The sequence below is a fragment of the Hylobates moloch genome, unplaced genomic scaffold, assembly GCF_009828535.3.
Source record: "Hylobates moloch isolate HMO894 unplaced genomic scaffold, HMol_V3 SCAFFOLD_18, whole genome shotgun sequence".
Taxonomy (NCBI): domain Eukaryota; kingdom Metazoa; phylum Chordata; class Mammalia; order Primates; family Hylobatidae; genus Hylobates; species Hylobates moloch.
The window spans coordinates 20456203-20478320 of record NW_026652293.1 but is presented as its reverse complement, the minus strand read 5'-3'; the positions used below and the strand labels follow the sequence as shown (position 1 = coordinate 20478320).

Below are 22118 nucleotides of genomic sequence, written 5' to 3'. Positions count from 1 at the left end.
GTAAAGGGTGGGAGGATGAAAACAGAGCAGAAGATATAACTATTGGGTACTGGGCTTAATCCCTGGATGATGAAATAATCTGTAAAACAAGCCCCTGAGATGCGAGTTTACCTGTGTAACAAACTTTCACATGCACCCCTGAAGCTAAACTAAAAGTTAAAAAAAAAAAAAAAAAAAAATGCCGTAGCCGGCTTGATCGCCTATCCAGACCACTCACATTTTCTCCATATCAGTAATAGGACTGTTTCATTTTCTTATCATTCATGTGTCCATTGGTGTAGCACTTTTAATTTCTTTCAAGATCTTTTCCTTTGCATTCAGAACTTGGCTGTTTGGCACAAGAGGCCTAGCTTTCAGCCTATCTTGGCTTTTGACACGCCTTCCTTACTAAACTTAACCATTTCTCCTTTTGGTTTAAAGTGAGAGAGATGTGATTCTCCCTTTCATTTGAATACTTAGAGGCCATTGTACGATGGTTATTAATTAGCCTAATTTCAATATTGTTGTGTCTCAGGGAATAGAGAGACCCAAGAAGAGGGAGAGAGACCCATCAGTGGAGCAGTCAAAATACACACAACATTAAAGTTTGCTGTCTTACATGGGCATGGTTCATGGCACCCCAAAACAATTGCAATAGTGACATAAAGATCAGTGATCACTGATCTCCATAACAGATACAGTTGGGAAAAAGTTGGAAATAGTACAAGAATTACCAAAATGTGATACAAGGACATGAAGTGAGCACATGCTATTGGGAAAATGGCACCTGTAGACTTGCCTATTGAAGGGTTGCCACGAATCTTCAGTTTGTGAACAACACAGTATCTATGAAGTACAATAAAGTGAAGCACAGTAAAACAAGGTATGCTCATAGATGAACATTATTACAGCATATGGGGACAAACTAGTCCTATTTTAGACTGTTTTGTCTAATACACTGGTAACAGTTACTAATACCTATTGTGTAGGGAAGTTATTCCCAGGGCACATTATAATCCCACAGGTTAAAACCCAAACCAAGGCTGTAGAATAGCTGAGAAAACATGATACAGAGCAAGATATGTCTTTTCACCCATGTAACCCAAATACATAGCATTAAGCATGACTCAGAGTAGATAATACATACTTTTTGATTGAACGAATTAATGAATGAACAAGCAGATGTTCATCCTATCTTCAATCTTGCCTCATCTATTATAATAAAAGGGTTCATGTGGTATTTCTAATAGTTCTTCTCTCCCGATATTTACTGATGCTAAAATATGTAATTCAAAATTTTTAAAATGGTAATCCTATCATCAGGCTCCAGAATTGTCTACATTTATTTAAAGACGTATCTAGAAAAGGGTTGATTTTCCTTTCTGTGAATACATTTGGAAAGAAGCTATAAAGATTGTGTGTACAGATGACTAGATACCAAGTTGCAGATGCTCCGTCAGAATAAATATTGTTTACACTAACTTATACTCTATATCATCTTGGAAGTTAGAATTAGCAAAAAGGATGGCATCAAGACAATAGTATAAGTTACATTTATGAGCTTATGAAGTTGTTATTGGAGGGAAAATAGATTCCCAAAGTGTTGTCAAAATAGCTAAGGAAATATGACAAAACTTTTCCTAAACTTCAAATGTGTTCTTTAAAAAAGTTTTATAAGTCTGATTTCTTATGTTTGGATTCAACCATAATAGAAAAAGAGAGGTACAGAAAAGAGAGAAAGAGAAAGAGAGTCTAATACAATGAAGTTTTAATAGAGCAATATTTGTTTTAAGGTTCAGTTGTATAAACAGATGTGAAAGCCACCTGTTTGCTCTATAAGTGCTATTTGAAAATTATAACAAAGGAAAGGACAAAGTGCATTTCAGCAGATAACAGAATATAAGCAAAGATCACACAATAGTTAATAGACTAGCAGGACTAGAACCCCAGGTCCCCCAAGACCAAATCCAGTAGTCTGTTCTCCAACTTACTACAATATAGGGTTACAATTTTAGAATAAAAGAATATGCACAAAGTCCACTGTCTTATCTGTGAAGTTGTGTTTACCAACCTCAAAATTGGCAAGAAAGTACAGTTCTTAGAATGGCCATAGAGGCTAGAGTGAGCAAGTTACTCATGGAAGATGTAATGAGGCTACTTAAGTTGGCACACCATTGTTTTTTATTACAAACATTAATTCAAGTAAATTTCTGCCTGAAATCTGAAGAGTAACTGCATCACCCAAGGTGTTCACTGTATAAGCAATGCAGCCACTCCAATAACTATTCTGTATGCCCAAAGAGAAAAACTTTTCACGTTGTACCAAGTGTGCAGAGCATGCTCAACAAGTAAGTTAGATATAGACTATTCCAGGCATAAGATATTAGGAATGGTCATATTGGCATTATTAGAATAGAAATACTGATTCCTCATATACTGATATTACATAGGTTATAGGAAATAGTCCCCTCATCTACAGACAGTCTGAAAAATTAGATTAAGCAGTCTCTCCAGATGTCACTAAAAGGCCAGATTAGAAAAAAATTAAAATCAAATAATTTTTTTTTTTTTTTTTGAGACAGAGTCTTGCTCTGTTGCACAGGCTGGAGTGCAGTGGTGCAATCTCGAGTCACTGCAACCTCTGCCTCCTGGGTTCAAGCAATTCTCTGCCTCAGCCTCCCGAGTAGCTGGGGCTACAGGCAGACGCCACCACGCCCGGCTAATTTTTGTATTTTTAGTAGAGGCGGGGTTTCACCATATTGGCCAGGCTGGTCTTGAACTCCTGACCTAGTGATCCACCCGCCTCGGCCTCCCAAAGTGCTGGGATTACAGACGTGAATGACCACGCCCGGCCAAATCAAATAAATTTAAACTTAAATTACAATACATTTGAAAACATTTGTTGACACAAGAAAGGAAGCAGGGAAATGTCAACCAGAAAAGTGATAATCATTAAGTTTAAAATTTTGTCATTGTGTCTCTAGCAGTAGAAGCATGCAGTAACAATTTGATCAAGGAGGTGTGTAATGTAGCCGGCTTGATCCTCTATCCAGGCCACTCACATTTTCACCCTATTAGTAATAGGACTGTTTCATTTTCTTATCATTCATGTGTCCACTGGAGTAGCACTTTTAATTTCTTTCAAGATCTTTTCCTTTACATTCAAAACTTGGCTGTTTGGCACAAGAGGCCTAGCTTTCTACAGGCAGATTTGGTTGGTGTCTAATATGGCAAACCATGTCACAGGCTATCATAGCAAGTATCTTTAAACAACAAATAATTTCCTTTGGTCCAGTTCTATAGTCAACTAACCTTCTGGTCTTAATTCGGTTTCCTTGGTAAGTTTATCTACCAGGGAGACAATGTATCAATAAGCTGATAGAAATGTCTGGTCTGCTGGCAGTTATAATTGTAAAGTAAATTAATAGATTGTTTTTCACGTGTACATTAGTCTCCTGCAAGTTTTATTAAGTTGGCTTAACTACCCAAAGTCCTTATCACCTTCAATGAGTATACTCAAATCATAAGCTGAAAGGGCAGATCTTGGACCTTGGTAACCTCACTTGGAGACAGCCTGGGAGGCCCAACCTGGATCGCTTGTTAGCCTCTAATCAAAATCATAATTACCAGCCCTCAGGGAGCCACTGGATCTCAGAGCTCATAGTTACCACTTACTCTTGGCATTCCTTAATAACTCAGCAAAGGTCATCAATGTCTCCTACAAAGCTTCTAATAAATCCGGAGATAGTTTTTTCACATAAACATCTCCACTGTACAATTCTGTCCATAATGAAACTTTTACCCCCAAGAATCATTTTTATGAGAAGAATGGTGGAAGTATATAAAAGATGTGTGCAGCTGAGCATCACAAGAAATTACCATAAAGAAGAAAGGAGGGCAGGGTGCTGTGGCTGACACCTGTAATTGCAACACTTTGGGAGGCTAAGGCGGGTGGATCACTTGAGGCCAGGAGTTTGAGACCAGCCTAGCTAACATGGTGAAACCCTGTCTCTACTAAAAATACAAAAATTAGGCCGGGCGCGGTGGCTCACGCTTGTAATCCCAGCACTTTGGGAGGCCGAGGCGGGCGGATCATGAGGTCAGGAGATCGAGACCACGGTGAAACCCCGTCTCTACTAAAAATACAAAAAAATTAGCCGGGCGTGGTGGCGGGCGCCTGTAGTCCCAGCTACTCGGAGAGGCTGAGGCAGGAGAATGGCGTGAACCCAGGAGGCGGAGCTTGCAGTGAGCCAAGATTGCGCCACTGCACTCCACCTGGGGCGACAGAGCAAGACTCCGTCTCAAAAAAAAAAAAAAATTAGCCATGGTGGTGTTCACCTGTAATCCCAGCTACTCGGGAGGCTGAGGCAGGAGAATCACTTGTACCTGGGAGGCGGAGGTTGCAGTGAGCCGAGATTGTGCCACCGCACTCCAGCCTGGGTGACAGAGTGAGACTCTATCTCAAAAAAAAAAAAAAAAAAAGGAAGAAGAAAGAAGGGAAGGATGAAGGATGGAAGTGTGGTGAGGGGGGGAAGGAATGAAGGAATGGAGGGAGGGAAGAAGTGAAAGAGAGAAGTACAAGTAGGAGTTCAAGTTTGAATTCTACATCTACTAACTAGCTGTATGAACTTGGGCAAGTTACTTATACTTTCATTTTCCTTAAAAATAAGTCAGAGACATCCTTCCATGTTAATACATAGACATTCATATTCTTTTCAATGACTGCCTAGTATTCCAATACACCATAACTAATGTACCCATTGTCTTTTGCTGTGCTTTAGTGTCCCTCATCTGAAAAATGGGGATAACAATATCTGTGAAGGCTGGAGTTAATGTGCAAAAGTACTTAGGACGCCAGGCATGGTGGCTCACGCCTGTAATCCCAGCACTCTGGGAGGCCAAGGTGGGAGGATCATCTGAGGTTGGGAGTTCGAGACCACCCTGACCAACATGCAGAAACCCGGTCTCTACTAAAAATACAAAATTAGCCAGGTGTGGTGGCACATGCCTGTAATCCCAGCTACTCGAGAGGCTGAGGCAGGAGAATCGCTTGAACCCAGGAGGCGGAGGTTGCGGTAAGCCAAGATGGCACCATTGCACTCCGGCCTGGGCAACAATAGCAAAACTCCGTCTAAAAAAAAAAAAAGTACTTAGGACAATGTTTGACACATTGTGAATAGTTTTCCATTTTATTCCTAGTAACTTTATCTAAATTGATTGCATTTTTGCATCTCGCTACTGAAATTGTAGAAGTCCTAAAATCAATTTTTGAAATTCCGAAAATAAAGCACAATGCCTATTGATTATGGAGACAATATTTATTTCCATAAACATAAAAATAACTGAGATTATCTGTCAAATTTTAATGTGCATAAATGTAAATTAATCAACTGGGCATCTTGTTAAAATGCAGATTCTGATTCCAATGGTCTGGGGCGGGACTTCAGATTCTGCATTTCTAACAAGTTCTGAGGTTATGCTCATTGCTGCTAGTCTGCAGATCACCCACTGAGTACTCAGGATACAGATGGTTTGATTCAAAGGGAAAAAATATATAGAAGGAAAAAAGTAGATATTATCTGTAAAATGAAGTTAATACTTACCTCATAAGATTGGTGTGAAGATAAAGTGAAATATATCTAAAATGTTAGAATAGCCATCAATGGGGAACACCCTACAATCATATTTTATAGCTTTACTGCAGGATTGCACAATAAATATATTACTCATATATAATATGTGATTTACAGAGGTACGGTGTATTATACATTTGTCTAATGATTGTAATACGCATATTGCATATTATGTATGACAAAATTTTATTTGTTGGCTTGCTATCTCTTAAAGTTTTATGGTGTCTGTTGCCTTACAGAAATTTTTAATTTTTATACAGTCAACTATTTCTCTTCTGGGTTCTTTTATGTTTTCTTTGGTGCTTAGGAAGCTTTTCCCTGTCCCTAAACAGTAAAATATTCTCCCAAATTTTTTCAAGTAATTTCATTGTTTTGTTGTTTTGTTCTGAGATAGGGTCTCACTCTCTCATCCAGGATGGAGTACAGTGGCTGATCACAACTCACTGCATTCTCGAACTCCTGGCTCAAGGGACCTTCCAGCCTCAGTCTTTTGGGTAACTGGGACTATAGGCACGTATCACCTCCATATCCAGCTAATTTTTCTTTTTTTTTAAAGACAGGGTCTTGCCATCTTGCCCACACTAGGCTTGAACTTCTGAGCTTAACTGATCCTCCTGCCTCAGCCTCCTGAAGTGCTAGGAGTACAGGCATAAGCCACCACACCCAGCCTGTTTTAGTCTTAATGGTTATGATGGGAGGGTGGGGGAGAGTTCAAAACGTTTTTTAAAAATACACCTACATGAGACTTTCCCCACTGGTTTTATGGTTTATTCAATATTATATTATCATTGCTACAAGAAAGAATCAAACAAGCATATTACATAAAATATATGGATAAGCTAAAAAGTACATAGAGCAGTAGTCCCAGACATTTCCATGTATCTTTTATTCAACCCATTTTCATATTGACACTCCAGATCAACATTAATAAACCACTTAACCATCAAACATGATTGCAAATTAATATTCTTAATTATTGCACATTGGTTCTGCCTATATGCCTATATGCAATCCACTTGTACAGTGCTAGTTCAGTACTAGAGAAAAAATTATCTTCATTTAGGTCACTACTTAAAGCACATCTCATTAATGGGACCTTCCATGACCATTCTATCAAACCTCAGCTCCTCCCACCCCTTTTCCCTACCTTATTTTTTTTTACCATTCATACTACTATTTGAAAAGTTGTATTATATACTTATTATCTGTCTCACCATGAGAGCAGGGGCTTTTTTCTGTTATACTATCCTCTAGCATCTAGAACAACACAGATGTACCTCATAAGATTGGCTGAATAAATCACTGAAGTTTTCAAAAAGTAATCAAGTCAAAAATAAAAAGTGCCCAGTATCCTAGAAGTGGTGAATCTTTACCATGTCAGTCATTGGATTTAGGCCAGTTAACAATGTACTAAACTAAATAACATGCATGTTTGACTGATCTAGGAATTCATACTATTCTAAAAAATGAAGTATCACTCTAAAAATATAACTATCCAGTTTGTCTATTTTAGGCATTTAGGCATAGGTTTAACTTTTCTGCACTCCAGTGCACAGTCATAGGTGTTACAGCAGGTTCCTCATTCCTCGAACACAACTACTGCAACATGTTCTAACATCAATAGTTCCAACAGTGGACTTCTCTGACTGTTGCAAAGGTGAGCAGTTCCCTAGGTACCCCAATACTGTATGCTTGGATGGCAGTAATCTCTGGAGACTTAAGCTTGAAACCACTCCTCCAAACCTTCCAGTGATTTTCTAAGAAACTATGTAGTTTCAAAACTCCCAATATAAATCTGCATTCCTCTTCAAATAGCTAGAGTGGTTTGTTTCCTGGAAATTCGTATATGATCAAGTTTAAAAATAATATAAACTACATAGAACTATTTCAGACTATGGGGAGGGCAAGCAAGACTAACACACAAAAACTTATGTGTACACGTGAGGAAAAAGGATCACTAAATACACTAAAATGTTAATGTGCTCATCCCTGTAAATAGAAATATGGTAATTTAAATTTTATTTTTACTTATCTGTTTTCTCTAAATGGTTTTTGAGGAGAATACATTAAAAGCCCTTTTTTTCTCAAATAAAATCCTCCTAAAGGATAAAAATATCTAAATGCATCTTGAAATGTTAATGTTACAGGCAACTAGGAGGATTAATTGAAAGTATTAATCTGCATGTAACACCATAATATACACACAAATATATACCATGGTCCTAACTGGGGGAGCAAGTCCCCGTGGTTGTGATTCCCGAGCAAATATTTGTCTATTCTAGTGGCACAGTCGAGCTGACTGCTGTTAGGAAAAGGGCAAGCTATCTTGGGAACTAAACATATAAGGTGAGAGTAGCCAGTGCCGCAGCTGTTGGCAAGCTTTTTGTTGATAATAACAGAAGTACATCCCTTAGAACTGGCTATTTCGAAGGCATAAAATAGAATGGAAGTGCCTTCACCTACCCAATAATTAAATAAAATTTTAGAAAAGACTAAATATGAAATGAGCAAGATTTTCTATAAAATATCATTAAAAAAAACTTTCCACATAGCATATATCTATTTATGGGTTGCTCTTTGTTCTTCCATTTTCTCTACCCTCTAGCTTCATGACTTAGTTTCAAACCAGCAACATACAGCACCCAGACAAAAACAAGTCACACTTCTTTATTCACAGACAGAAGTAATCATGAAGTATCACAAGGGATTTGCAATCATCAAAGAAGATGCAGATAAAATAAACCACTCTTAAGCTACGGAAATTCCTATTAAGGAATTTTATTAGATTAATAAGAAAAAATCCTTATACCTATTAATATTGTCATTTTACAAAGATATTTTTCAAATGTCATTTGATATTACTTTTGTTAACATTTTCAATGACAATTTTGATGAGCTCTAATTTTGGATCTTTTATGGTTACCGCTTTCTGTGACCTATGAAACCTTTGGCTAACCCCCCAAGTCACAAAAATATCTATGTTTTCAGTTAAAAAGCTTCATACTTTTAAAATATTACATTTAGGTCTATGATTCATCTCAAAGTCATTTTTGTGAGGTAGGGGGTCACTGTTCACTTTTTTCTGTATGGATATTCAGCTATTCTATTCTGGCTCCATTTGTTGAAAAGACTTTCTTTCTCTGTTGAATTGTTTTGTCACCTTTGTCGAAATCAAGTGATCATATAAACGTTGATCTGTTTTCAGGCTCTCTCTTCTGTTCCATTGATTTATTTGTCAATCCTAGTGCCAGTATCACACTGTATTGATTATTAAATACAACTTACCACAATAATCCTCAAATTGCTTAACAAAATTTAAGCCTCAATAGGAAAGAATATATAAATTAAGCTGAAATAAACGAATGAGATCAAGATGAGCCTTCCTTAAAAATCTATTTTTAAAAATTATATCATGGCTTTGAAAACACTCCATAATTATTACTGTATCAACAGCAAAACATATTTACCCACAAATAACTGAGACTACATATTTTTCATTACCTCCAACTGCAATTATGTATGAAAAATATTTCATTCGTTTTTCTATCAATTTCCTATCAGGTTTTTCTCCATTAGCTCCAAGTCATTTAATACCACAATTACTAAGCTTAAAAACAATCCTTAAAAATTCATGTGCTGAAGCTGGAAGATGGGTACACATTCTCCCTAGTAAAATAAATTATGCTAAATTGATTTTACAATAAATAATAAAATGTTAAAAACTCATGTATCAACCTCAAAAATATTCTTGATAAAGAAAAAAGTAGATTACTTCCTTTAAAAAAGAAAGCTTTATAAAGTCTTCTTTAAAGTCTGACTTGCAAAGGAAGATTAGAAGCAGAAGATTATTACAAAGCAACTCCCAAATCAATTTTAAAAAATCAATTGTGAGCAAATTGTATATGGCTCTTGGAAACTGCAGGCTGTATGAAATTTATTCAAATTGGCATAGAAAGATCCCCCATCACCACTACCATTTTTTTAAAATAAACTGTCAAACCTCCGGTTTTTTTATATACAGCTTACGAGCTTGAAACAATATTCCATTGAGAGTAACATCAACATTCTTTAAGATTTACAATTTCTTCTTAATCTGAAATTTTGCTTTGAAGCATAATACTCAGACCTTCCTGAAATAATTCTCTAATACATAAACAAATAACCCCAAACACTTGAAGAAAATTTACTAAAATAAAATTGAGATGTTTATTACTTTTCTACTGACAGCAGTGAAAATCACGGGAAATTATATTTTGTCCTTTTTAAATGATTTACATTAAAATCATCCTTTCTCAAATAACTGGTATAGCAGATAAAATTCAGTTTTAAAATCCTCAAAACACTTAGATATCAAAGATAGAAATACTGGTTTTTTTCCATTAATGATGAGAATAAGACATCCAGTTTAATCAAGATCTGACAACTGCAAATTTTAAGTATTTAAATTACAGATAATGAATATCATTTGTACATTTTCTAGCTTCATATGGTAGTTACACATACAGAAAACTAACAGTTCTCAGATTCAATGTCAAATAATGGAATTTGGGCAAGCACTCTTAATATCACTTTAATATGCACTACATGCACATGATGCAGGTAGGGAAGAAGTTTATGAATCCATGCATTAAAGACAAGACAGGTTGGCACTACTGCCAAACGTGCACTGAGCCAATTAGGATGTTGCTCTAAGTTCTTTATACATAATGATTTCCATGAAAATATGTGCAGAAGCAGAAATGTGTACATATCTGAAAACATCCTCTTCATTTGGTTTCCTGAGCTTTCTTTGCGTTCTGTTTTTCTTTTGCCTAAAAATTAAAAATAGTATGTTACAAAATTTTAAAAGTCAGTTTTAGACTATATTAGAATGAAATGTGCCTAAGAGGGTATTCTCAAGCTGAAAGGCTTGAAATACATTGTTTATAAGACTTCTAAAGCATTATGTTTTATAACTTGAGACTTATAACAAACTTTTCCTGGACAATTACATAGTTATTCTTTGCCCTAAGAAAGATGATAATGTTTGGTTTGCAGTTCTTTCCGATCTGAAGGTGAAATGAATTGTTATAATTGTAATAATTTAAAAATTCCATAAAGTCAAACTCATTCATGAGTATTCCAAGACAATATATATACACATATTTGCCCATTTCCTGTTCACGTGAGTATAAGAAAAATCTTACATTAGTTTCTGCAAATGTGAATAAATGAGTTTGACATAACAGTTTAAGTGAGTTTAACATAATGTCACTAAAGGATTATGTATCCCTGGTGTCAACAAGCTTTATTTATATGACCTAAAAAAAAATGTTTTTACATACTAGTTCAATAGATCTTCATTACAATTATATAGCTTGAACACAGTATTTGTTTTATTCTTTAGCAAATGAATAAGCCAGAGCTTATAGATGTTATCAAGCTTGACCAAAGTCCCACAGCTAGTATATAGTAAGTCCTCAATACAGATCAAAGACATATGCTTTATAGCATTGCTTCTCAATGTATATACCAATGACTTAGAGACCCTGTTAAAATGCAGACTGATTTAGTAAAATGCCTGAGGTTCTGTATTTCTAACAAACTCTCAGATGATGCCAGTTCTGCCAGTGTTCAGAAGACATTTCTAAAAGCAAGAGTTTAGAGTACTACAATACAATATTTTTCCACTGTGCCACTTCAGAAGAGTCAATGAATTAGACTTCTACATTATACAACTTTTTTTTAAAACTTCCTTAAATAAAAAATAGAGCAATTAAAACAATTACAATCTCCTTTTGTAATGTATTGGATAGTATAATTATTATTTAACAGTATGATAAAACTGAGTGCTGTGCCTTAGAATGAATAAGAGCAAATAGTCTGTGTCATATTAAAAATAATAAAGTTAATTGCCAACATCAACGTTTTTAGTTAACAAGCATAATTTGTAATTTGATATGTGTATCGCATCTCATACAAAGTTTTCTTTCCTCAAATAATAATTTGGTTTTAGGCATAATTTAAAATAAAAGTATGTGCTTCTTTCCTTATTGATCTGAGTATGCTTAATAGAATATTGAGAAGGATTAACAAGAAATAAATTTACTGGTTTCTGATATAAACTTTACAACATAATTAAATGAGCAAACACATATAAGGCAGAGTGTCTATACATTTATTAAAATTAAAAATATCACCATTAATTGAGCACTAATTTATACACTTTACAGATATGATCTCATTTAATCATCAAGAATGTGAAGTAGGTATGATTCCCAGTTTACAGATGAGAAAGAGGTTATAAGAAAGTAAATAGTGCCTAAAAGCTCCAGCTAATAAGTAACACGTATATAAGATTTAAATTCAAAGCCTGTATTTTGGTCTGCTTTTGTTAAAAAATAAAAATAAAATCATATTTACAAATAGCATGGAAAAATATATACTGTTAAAAATACTTTCCTTCTATACAGTGTACCAATGATATTAAAAAGTACTGACTCAAATCAGATAATTCTGCATTAATAGATACTAATGTAGATATTGTTGTGATTAGCCTTAACTATTCTTCTACCTTATTTCTATTAAGAAATAGAAAAAGATCTGAAGCTTACTTATTACCAATTGAATCATAAAGTCATAGTAAAATGTGGACAAAATTCAATATTGTGAAGTTGTTTGGATTTCCCCATAGCAATGGAATTTATGATTTTACATCATGTTAAGTTATTGGTAGTTAAAAACTTAAGATAGACAATGATTCATAATTACATGTGTAGACAAAAATTTTTTAATCATAAATATGCCTGAATAAATAGAAGTCTCACAAATGTAATCTTAAACTAGATAATTTTATTTTATATTTTAAGAAAGAGATTTGGTACATAATACAAGAAGTTTTATAACTATATATTTTTGGATTACCTCCTATGCAGTTTTTAAATGTGGTGTGTATTCAAAGAATTCATCAGTTAAAAAGTCTCATATAACAAAAACATTTATAGGTCCTAACCAAGTTCATTATAGCCATGCCGAGGGAGAATCACTTTTTATTTATTATTTTGCAAATAAAAAGATTTTAGGTCAAATACTTTTATGTCATCATAGATTATAGGCAACTGCCTCAGCTATTCAAAAATCTGATCCTGTAGAATCTTGGCATATAGTAGCACTGCATGGTGCAGCCACATCTTTCCTGTTTGTTTCTTTCTATTCCTTCTCACACCTTGTTCTTTTATCCTATTTTCCCTGAAAACAAAACATAGTAAGATCCACTATTCCAACTTATCTATTTCTGAATTCTATAGGTAATTTTTCTTAGAAGTATTACTATTAAGTAATTAACTATTGCTGGTAAAGATTTTATATAATTATAAAATCTAATCTTTATTCTAACAGTTTTTCAACATGCTTTATTTTTTAAATTTGCATTTATCTGCAGAAAATGATATTTTAATATGGCATCTTTTTTTTCCAAAATAAGATGAACAAAAATAAATTCTTGCAAAGGAAACGGATATATTGCTACAGATTAAGCACTTAATTCCCACCACATATTTAAAACTTTATGGATGTGAAATTTTAAGTGGCTATAAAGCTATTTAGGAGCTACCCTGTGCTTGCTGGTGATGCCTGACTTTATCCTGGCATTTATCAAAATAATACTATTTAGCACAGTGCCATAATTGTTCATTTATTCCTTTCCCAAATTGTACCATGAGTTGCTTAAGAGAAAATAATATGTCTCAGTTATGTATACATCCCTAGACCTTAACAGAGTGCCTGAATATCCTTGCAGCTAGATAAATGTTTGAAGAATAATTTAAAACATTTCAACAATTCCAATTAAATGAGTCTAAGCTCCTTCAGAACCTAGGAGAATAAGTTATTGAATGCATACAAGAAATAAATCTATCTCAATATTGCTTCTGGAATATTAATAAAAGAACAGCTTAGAGATATAAGCAAGTAGAAGGTCAATAACTACTTTCCTTAAGAAAATGAAGGCAAACACAACAGACTTGGTGTTCCACTAACATCAGGTATTCATATGCTGCCACCTTGTGTCCAAAAAATGTGAACTAAGGAAAAATTATTCTAATGTTAGCTGACAAGGTGTTGTTCTCTAACTATGCTCTCAAAAAAATCTGGGGATCTAGTGTAATTAAAAATCAAACAACAGTGGTCCTTTTACTTACTAATTTGCACACACAAAAAATTATGTTCACAGATCAATTTTAATGCAAAATTTATACATTTCAAATTTGTCTAAGGGTTCTAGTCCCTAGTAACATGTATCTAACTTAAAATTTGAGGTATCACATATTTAGCACATTTTATAGTTATTTTAATATTTTTAACAGAAAAACATTTGATAGGATTAATAACATCATATCTAGGTATTCTTGTTAACCAAGCAATTTTGAGAACCACAGTACCCTGTATTAATCTAAAACTTTAAAAACAGTTTCCCATCTTGGAATACACCCTGAGATGCATGAACAGAAAAACCTATAATGGAAAAGAGAACATTTAGCAGTCTTCTGCAATAATTTTTACATTTAATGCTAAAAGTTGGGTCACATGTTTCAATCAATAAGGTATATACACAAAAAACTTATTAGCTCACATCTCATATTATTTAGAATGTATAACATGAAACAGCTTGGTTGAAATGAATCTTTGCTTTGTAAACTTTAAAATTAATAAGGAAAATATACCTACCACGTATTCTCGTCTTTAAGTTAATGGTCCAAAATTTTATTTGCCTAGTAGTGTCTTCTCAAAGTGTTTCTCAAACTGTGGTACACAGACCAGTTGCATTAGAATCACTTGGGGAACTTATTAAAGAATCCTTCCCCTATATCAGAATATCTGGGGAGGGGCCAGGTAACATGTATTTTAAAGAGTATCCACTGATGTTCACTTTCAGAAACACTGATTTACAGTATGAACTTAAAAACAATTTAACTGCATTTTACTTATTCAACAAATATTTTGTTACTTATGAAAAAAATCACAGAAATCAGAATTCTCAACTAATTTATGTTAGTTTTCCCTCAGTGGAACAGATACTAGATTAGAAATAAGAAAACCTATTTCGTAGTACAGGCTATTTTCTTTTTAAACCCAACAATGTCCATTCTACTTTTAAATTCTGTTATATCAACTCAAACTTTTGCTAAACAGGAAATATTATTTCAATTATCAGCATTAAAAATCTATTTTTGCTTAAAGAAAGTGTTTTAAATTTTATTTTAATACAGCACAACCTGAGGTCTTGATACTAAGAATCTGGAAGGCTAAAGCAGTGGGGTAATTCTTTATTTTTGTTTTACAGTCTCAGTTGAACTAATTCTTATAGAATAGAAAACAAGAGGCAAAAAGCAAAAGAATAAAAATGTACAAGCTTCCAAAAATGTTACCTCTACTCATGCAAAAAATAAAAAATACATTTTATGTTTTTGGAGACTCTAAACCTAATTTAAGTATCTACCAATAAAATACTTACCTTTTCTACTAGTGGTATTAACTGCTGGTGTTCTGCTAAAGTCTTTAACAATTCCATAATGAAAGGCAGATAATTATGCTTCCTTCTGATATTCTCAATCTGAAAATAAAACAACATCAATCCACACTAACTACATTTCTGCTAATTTTGGTATTTTATTCTTTGCATCCAACTCAAAATAGAAATGGTATAAAATATCCATTCTCATAAGAAAATGATTTTAGAAATAATGAGATTCCATTCCCACTGAGAATAAAGATTAACACAATAAAACATGTGGAGGGAGTTTCTTGGGCAAGGGCCTCCTGCCCCTGACTTAGCAAATAATAGAGGCCTTTAAAAGTCCAATCTAACGTTACTTATGAAAATGTCATTTATAAAAACAACTAAAGGTCTACATGCTAAATTAACATTTGCTACTTCACCTGTGCAAATAATCAGGCAAAGTCTAATGAGACCAGCTTTACTTTGTGATCAAGCACAATCTTTCCTTCAGATTATTTTTTATCAAAAGGGGGTACACTGCAGGAAAAAAATTTCTACTTCAGTGGAAAACTATGCACTGTCTAGATAACATCCTCTCAAGTTATGTGATTCTAGGCTTTCACTGCCACTGACCTATTATATATTCCGCCTGGTAGAAGTATAATTGATTGCCCTTCTTCCATAGAAAGTTTCCATCTCTTATAAATTCATTTAAACTTCATATAAATTTGAGCTTCTCTGACTTCTCCTTTAACTAGAGTTCCTTCAGTTAATTAATTAAATTAAAGCTTAACATGTTTGTTTTATAGCAGTATGAGAATCATTTTATCTTTTTTTAAACAAAGCATTCCCAAACAATAAAGCAGGACACCTTATGGAAGTTATGGAAACATTATGTTGTATTTTGGGCAGATATTAAAAGTTAATTACATAATAACTGCATAAGTATATATAAAGATGGGTAATTTACTTTTTTAATATCATGTGAAATGGAAAATAATTGGTAAAGCTATTATTTCTTCCTTTCCTATCTCCATGAACTTGGCCCTCCCTTTTTCTGCCTGGAATACTCTAGAGCCTGCCTGCCTGCCCCTACCACTTTCACCTGAAGAAATCCTACTAGTTTAAGGCCCATTCATTTCATTTAACAATCATTTGTTGTCTGTTAAGTATGATGCAAAGTATCTGTTGTCTGTTAAGTATGATGCAAAACACTTTACTGACACTGTGGGGAGCAACAAAAAGGACAGTTCTTGCCTTACACTGAGGTTCAAATGAAAAACAATCCTTTTACTACCATAACACATGACAAATGACATATACATTCCACATCCAAAGTAACACAAAATTCACAGTTTCCTCCACTCTTTCTGCTTTTCTGAAAAAAAGGTTACGGGATGGACTGCAAGTGAAAGAGAACACATTATTAAAAATAACTTTGCCTTTATATTTGATTCTGAATTACATAAATGCTTGACATGATTAAATAAAATTAAATCAGAATTTTTAACTCTAAAAAATCTGACAGCAAAATCAACAGGAAAAATTTTTAAGTGAATTTAAAATACAGTGATTTGATTATATATCCAAAATAGGATATACCCTAATGAATAAGAAAAACTTAAGAAAAAAACCTTTCACTTGTTATTATACTATTGGTACTATTATTCTGAACCTTTTTATATACATGCATATACATATATACACAAATACATTATATACATACTACATAAATATGGCATAAAACAAATAAGTAACTACATTAATTTTGTTAGGAACCCAAGATTTTCAACTGAATAGAAGAAATGCAAATGATAACTTCCTTACGCACAAAGCCCTTTAATCCTAAATTTGAGTATTTATATGAACACATGATGTATTTCCTCTGCAAAAATAAAATATGAAACAAACAAAAGTATATTTGTAGCACTAAAAAGGCCTAGAAACAATGAGCAATCAGCAGCACTGAGCCCCTGAGTGCCCAGATAGTGGTTTCTAAACACAATTTTGCACCAAGGGAACAAAGGGCTTCTTTATAAAATGGCTGATTCCAAGTTTAAGCAAGAAATGTACAAGAAAAGTCTAAGCCAGGCATAGTAGCTCACACCGGTAATCCCACCACTTTGGGAGGCCAAGGCAGGCAGATCGCTTGAGGTCAGGAGTTCGAAACCAGCCTGGACAACGTGGTGAAACCCTGTCTCTACTAAAAATACAAAAATTGGCTGGGCGTGGAGGCAGGCACCTGTAATCCCAGCTACTCGGGAGGCTGAGGCAGGAGAATTGCTTTAACCCAGGAGGAGGCAGAGGTTGCAGTGAGCCAAGATAGTGCCCTGCACTCCAGCCTGAGCAACAGAGCAAGACTCTGTCTCCAAAAAAAAAAAAAGGTCTGAAACATTTTATATTAGAAAGCAAGGAAGCTGGCTGGGCATAGTGGCTCATACCTGTAATTCCTGCACTTTGGGAAGCCAAGGCAGGAGGATCATTTGAGGCCAGGAGTTCGAGACCAGCCTGGCTAACATACTGAAATCCTGTCTCTACTAAAAATACAAAAATTAGCTGGGCGTGGTGGCACAGGCCTGTAATCCCAGCTACTCGGGAGGTTGAGGCAGCAGAATTGCTTGAACCCGGGAGGCAGAGGTTGCAGTGAGCCAAATTCGCCTTACTACACTCCAGCTTGGGCAACAAAGTGAGACTCCATCTTGAAAAAAAAAAAAAAAGAAAGCAAGGAAGCTATCAGAAACTAAGCGGGTTATGTCAAAAGGACTTAGGAGACAGCCTGAAGTGGCTCCCAACGGCCAAAGATAGGATAATTTGAGCATCAGTAAGAATAATAACACGCCGAGTGCAGTGGCTCATGCCTATAATCCCAGCACTTTGAGAGGCCAAGGCAGGTGGATCACTTGAGGTCAGGAGTTCGAGATCAGCCTAGACAACATGGTGAAATCCGTCTTTACTAAAAATAAAAAAATTAGGCAGGCGTGCAGGCAGGTGCCTATAATCCCAGCTTCTTGGGAGGCTGAGGCAGAAGAATTACTTCAACCCGGGAGGAGGAGGCTGCACTGAGCCCACATCATGCCCTGCACTCCAGCCTGGGCAACAGAGTGAGACTCTGTCTCCAGAAAAAAAAAAGTCTCAAACATCTTATACTAGAAAGGAAGGAAGCTGGCTGGGCAAAGTGGCTCACACCTGTAATCCCAGCACTTTGGTAAGCCAAGGCAGGAGGATCATTTGAGGCCAGGAGATCGAGACCAGCCTGGATAACATGGTGAAACTCTGTCTCTACTAAAAATACAAAAATTAGCCGAGTGTGGTGCTCTGGGCCTGTAATCCCAGCTACTTGGGAGGCTGAGGCAGGAGAACTGCTTGAACTGGGAGGGAGAGGTTGCAGTGAGCCAAGATCGCCTCACTGCACAACAGCTTGGGCGACAAAGCAAGACTCCATCTCAAAAAAAAAAAAAAAAGCAAGGAAGCTATCCAGAAACTAAGGGGGTTATATCAAAAAGACTTAGGAGACAGCCTGAAGTGGCTGCCACTGGCCAAAGAAGGGATAATTTGAGCATCAATAAGAATAATAACAGGCTGGGCACAGTGGCTGATGCCTGTAATCCAAGCACTTTGGGAGGCCGAGGTGGGCAGATCACTTGAGGTCAGGAGTTCAAGATCAGCATGGCCAACGTGGCAAAACCCTCTCTCTATTAAAAATACAAAAATTAGCCTAGCCAGGCATGGTGGTGCACACCTGTAATCCCAGCTACTTGAGAGGCTGAGGAAGGGGAATTGCTTGAACCTGGGAGGTGGAGGTTGCAGTGAGCCAAGATTGCACCACTGCACTCTAGACTTGGCGACAGGGCGAGACTCCATCCAAAAAAAAAAAAAAAGAATAATAACTACAGTGAACTGAAACATCACATAGGTTAAAATTCTATTCCTAATAATATTTTATGAAAATAAAAATGAAAGACATCTCACTACTTATCTTTGTAGGGTGTCAGAGAATCAACATATTATTTGAAATCTGGTAAATGATAGGAGGGAAAGCCATCAGATATTCAATGTACCTTCATCTTGAAATATACTGCTTTATATTAAAACATTAAAGGAACACATTTTTAAAAACATACCTTGTATCTTTTTAATTTCTGTACTTCTTCTTCAATAAGCATCTGATTTTTGGCAACTTCTGACTGAATAGCACTTAACATACTATTACCTTGATCTGTATCCATGGGTTCCTCCTTGGGGGAAGGAAAAGAAATAGCACACCCTAATAATTGAGGCTTACATTCAGAATATTTTAAAATGATAAACACAGTATGATTATTTTCAAATTTCTACTCTTCATATTGATAGCAGCATGCCAGCCTAACAGCAGCATTAAAGGATAAAAGCCCCAAAATGGTACCTTCCATATTTCTATTTCTAATAATATGAATTTTCATCTAAAAACAACCTACACTGTAATATACTCTATTGCCATATTCTCCTAATACACTATAAAATAAATTTTCTTAAATATACTCTTAAGAAAATGTGCTCAAAGGATTGTAAAATAAACTTTGTCTACTAAATCTCTTCTCCAATGACATTTACTATACAAAGATAATCATAGACTAGTAAAGACTACATGTGACTCTAAATGTACCCAGTTAACTCTTTGAAAATTAACTTAATTATATAATGAAATCACAGAAAATAGTTAAAATAGTTCATTCCTAACACTTATTTAGCATTTACCATTTGTTAGTCATTAAGTGATTTACATATACCTCATTTACTCCTCATGACAATCTTCTAAGGTAAATACTATTTATTATCTTTATGCTATATGAAGAAACTGAGGCACAAGGAAATATACTCAAATTCCTATATCCACTAAGTGCAAAGCCAGGAACCAAATCTAGGCAGCCTGAATCCAGTGTGTAGTCGCTTAACCACCATTCAGACCACTTGATTTTATATATATATATTTAAAGTAAATACTTTTCCTGAGAGAATAACCAAGCTAGAACTTTGTACTTAGAAACATGGCCACGAACCTCTGCAAGTTGTCTTTGTAACTCTGCTATCTTCTGTTCATATATCATTTTTCTGTCGGACACAATGGCCATTAAATTAAATCGAATTTCACCTTCACTGTACCTAGAAGAAAATTATTTAAGTTTATAATGTAATAAAGAATTGTACAACTATTACCATTAAGATAATCCATCGTGATTCCCCTCTTGATTTCCTAGTATAAACAAAAGTCTATCAATTGGCTAACAATAAAAATGGACACTTTTAAAAAGCTTTCAGGTCAGGCACATAGGTGCCTCCCAGCTACTTGGGAGGCTCAGGAGTGGAGAGGATCCTTTGAGTTTAGAAGCTTGAGGCTGCAGTGAGCTATGATAGTGCACTATACTGCAGTCTGGGCAACAGAACAAGACCCTGTCTCTTAAAAAAAAAAAAAAAAAAAAAAAGCTTTCATATAGGAAAGACAACTGTAGAAAAAAAATTAGCTACATTTCATCAAACACAAATGTTTTTTAAATATTCTAAAATAATGTTAGTACCACTTAAAACATTTGAAATAAAAACATTTTCATCAATTTCCCTACCTTTATAAGAAATATGGCAACTTATTAACTTAAGAGCTCAGAAAAAAACAAATGGAGACTCCATATTTCTTAAATTACTTAGACTGACATCTTGATGGGTATTAACTATGCTCCTTATTATATAATTTTTTCCAAGTTATGATGAACTTTCTATTTTTAATTTATATATTTTAAATTTTATCTTATATGTAAATAAATATAACATATTTTATTAATATAATGTATAATTATATCGTATAGTAAAATTTCTGAATGTTTGATTTTCACTACTCTGATATCAATGAAACATAACATAAGCTGGTTCATGGTAGCAACTGACATTAAAAGCATTATTCATAACACCATGTAAATGGCATTAAGATGAAAATATATAGAAAATATAAGCCCATTTTGCATTAGTTTATCTCTAAGAGTTTCTCATACACAGCTCTATTCACTGAAAAGAAATGGCCCCAAAATAACTACAGTAATTTGAACTATGTAAAAATGTCTTTAAAACTGATTGTGGGACTTCCATGTCCCTATTCCTGCCAGTAAGTACAACTAAAAACCCTGGACATAATATGTTTTTTAAAAAGAGCAAGCAAGAACATTCTGAAAGGTAGAAAAAAGCAGACAAGCTGGGGAACTCAGGAACAAACAATGATACAATAGTGAATTCCCTGAGGTTTTTTTCTGCCTCATATATCCCAGACTTGGAGCTGAAGAAACCAGCAACCCAGAAATACCACAGGCACAGACAAAAAAAAAAGCCCCAACAAAAGTCTGCTCTCTCTAGCCAAATAGAAAAGGTGCAGCCTCAGAAGACAGAAAACTTTTACACAATAATCATTCCACTATAGCCAAACATGATTGAAAAATCTGTGACCTCACCCCTACTCAAAACCAGTAAAAGCAGAATAGAGAGCCTGGACTTCCAATCTTGTCTTCCAACCTTTAACAAGGTTCCTAGGTTGGTATTAAAAAAGGCTGGGTAGGGAATGGGGACTTTCATCCCTGCCGTATGGTAATGACAACACCCATTTGTGCTATCAGGGGACACAGAATGGGAAGCCAAAATTGTCACTACCATCCAGTGGGAAAGTAGCCTCTCCCACTTCAGCATGAGTGGAAAGCAATAGCAAAGCACTCCTACTCCTCTCAGCCAGAGTGGTATCAACAGAAACCCTGCTGGGGGCTAGAACTCCCATCTCTGCCCAGCAATAACAAGAAGGCTTATTCCATTTCAGTTGTCACTGAAGGCCTAGTAGGGAAGCTGGACTTCTACTCCCACCTGGCAGTAATGAGGTGGCACCCACAATTTACCCTGTCAGAGCCATGTCCATAAAAACCAACTCACACAGAAATTTTAAATAAGATCCAAAGTCTTACTTTTATAGACATAGAGAAGATTATACTAAAATTTATATGGGAAGGCAGAGGAACTATAATAGT

At 35.0% G+C, this 22118-nt stretch overlaps 1 protein-coding gene across 20 annotated transcripts in view; it reads right to left on the bottom strand.

The window, feature by feature from the left end:
* Positions 1 to 8263: 8263 nt before the first annotated feature.
* The window catches only part of UCHL5 (ubiquitin C-terminal hydrolase L5), a 50494-nt gene continuing 36639 nt past the window's right edge, over positions 8264 to 22118 (bottom strand). For 8 of the 20 annotated variants that reach the window (XM_032137616.2, XM_032137617.2, XM_032137615.2 and 5 more), the window contains 4 exons: positions 20124 to 20226; positions 19209 to 19319; positions 15103 to 15201; positions 8264 to 10423 (listed from right to left, as the gene is read on the bottom strand). In XM_032137616.2, coding sequence (XP_031993507.2) covers positions 10379 to 10423; positions 15103 to 15201; positions 19209 to 19319; positions 20124 to 20226 — 358 coding nt within the window. In that variant the 3' untranslated portion in view covers positions 8264 to 10378. Of the gene's footprint in view, positions 10424 to 14314; positions 14466 to 15102; positions 15202 to 19208; positions 19323 to 20123; positions 20227 to 22118 lie in introns of those variants that run through there. The other 12 variants (XM_032137612.2, XM_032137614.2, XM_058430391.1 and 9 more) reach the window with 5 other exon arrangements.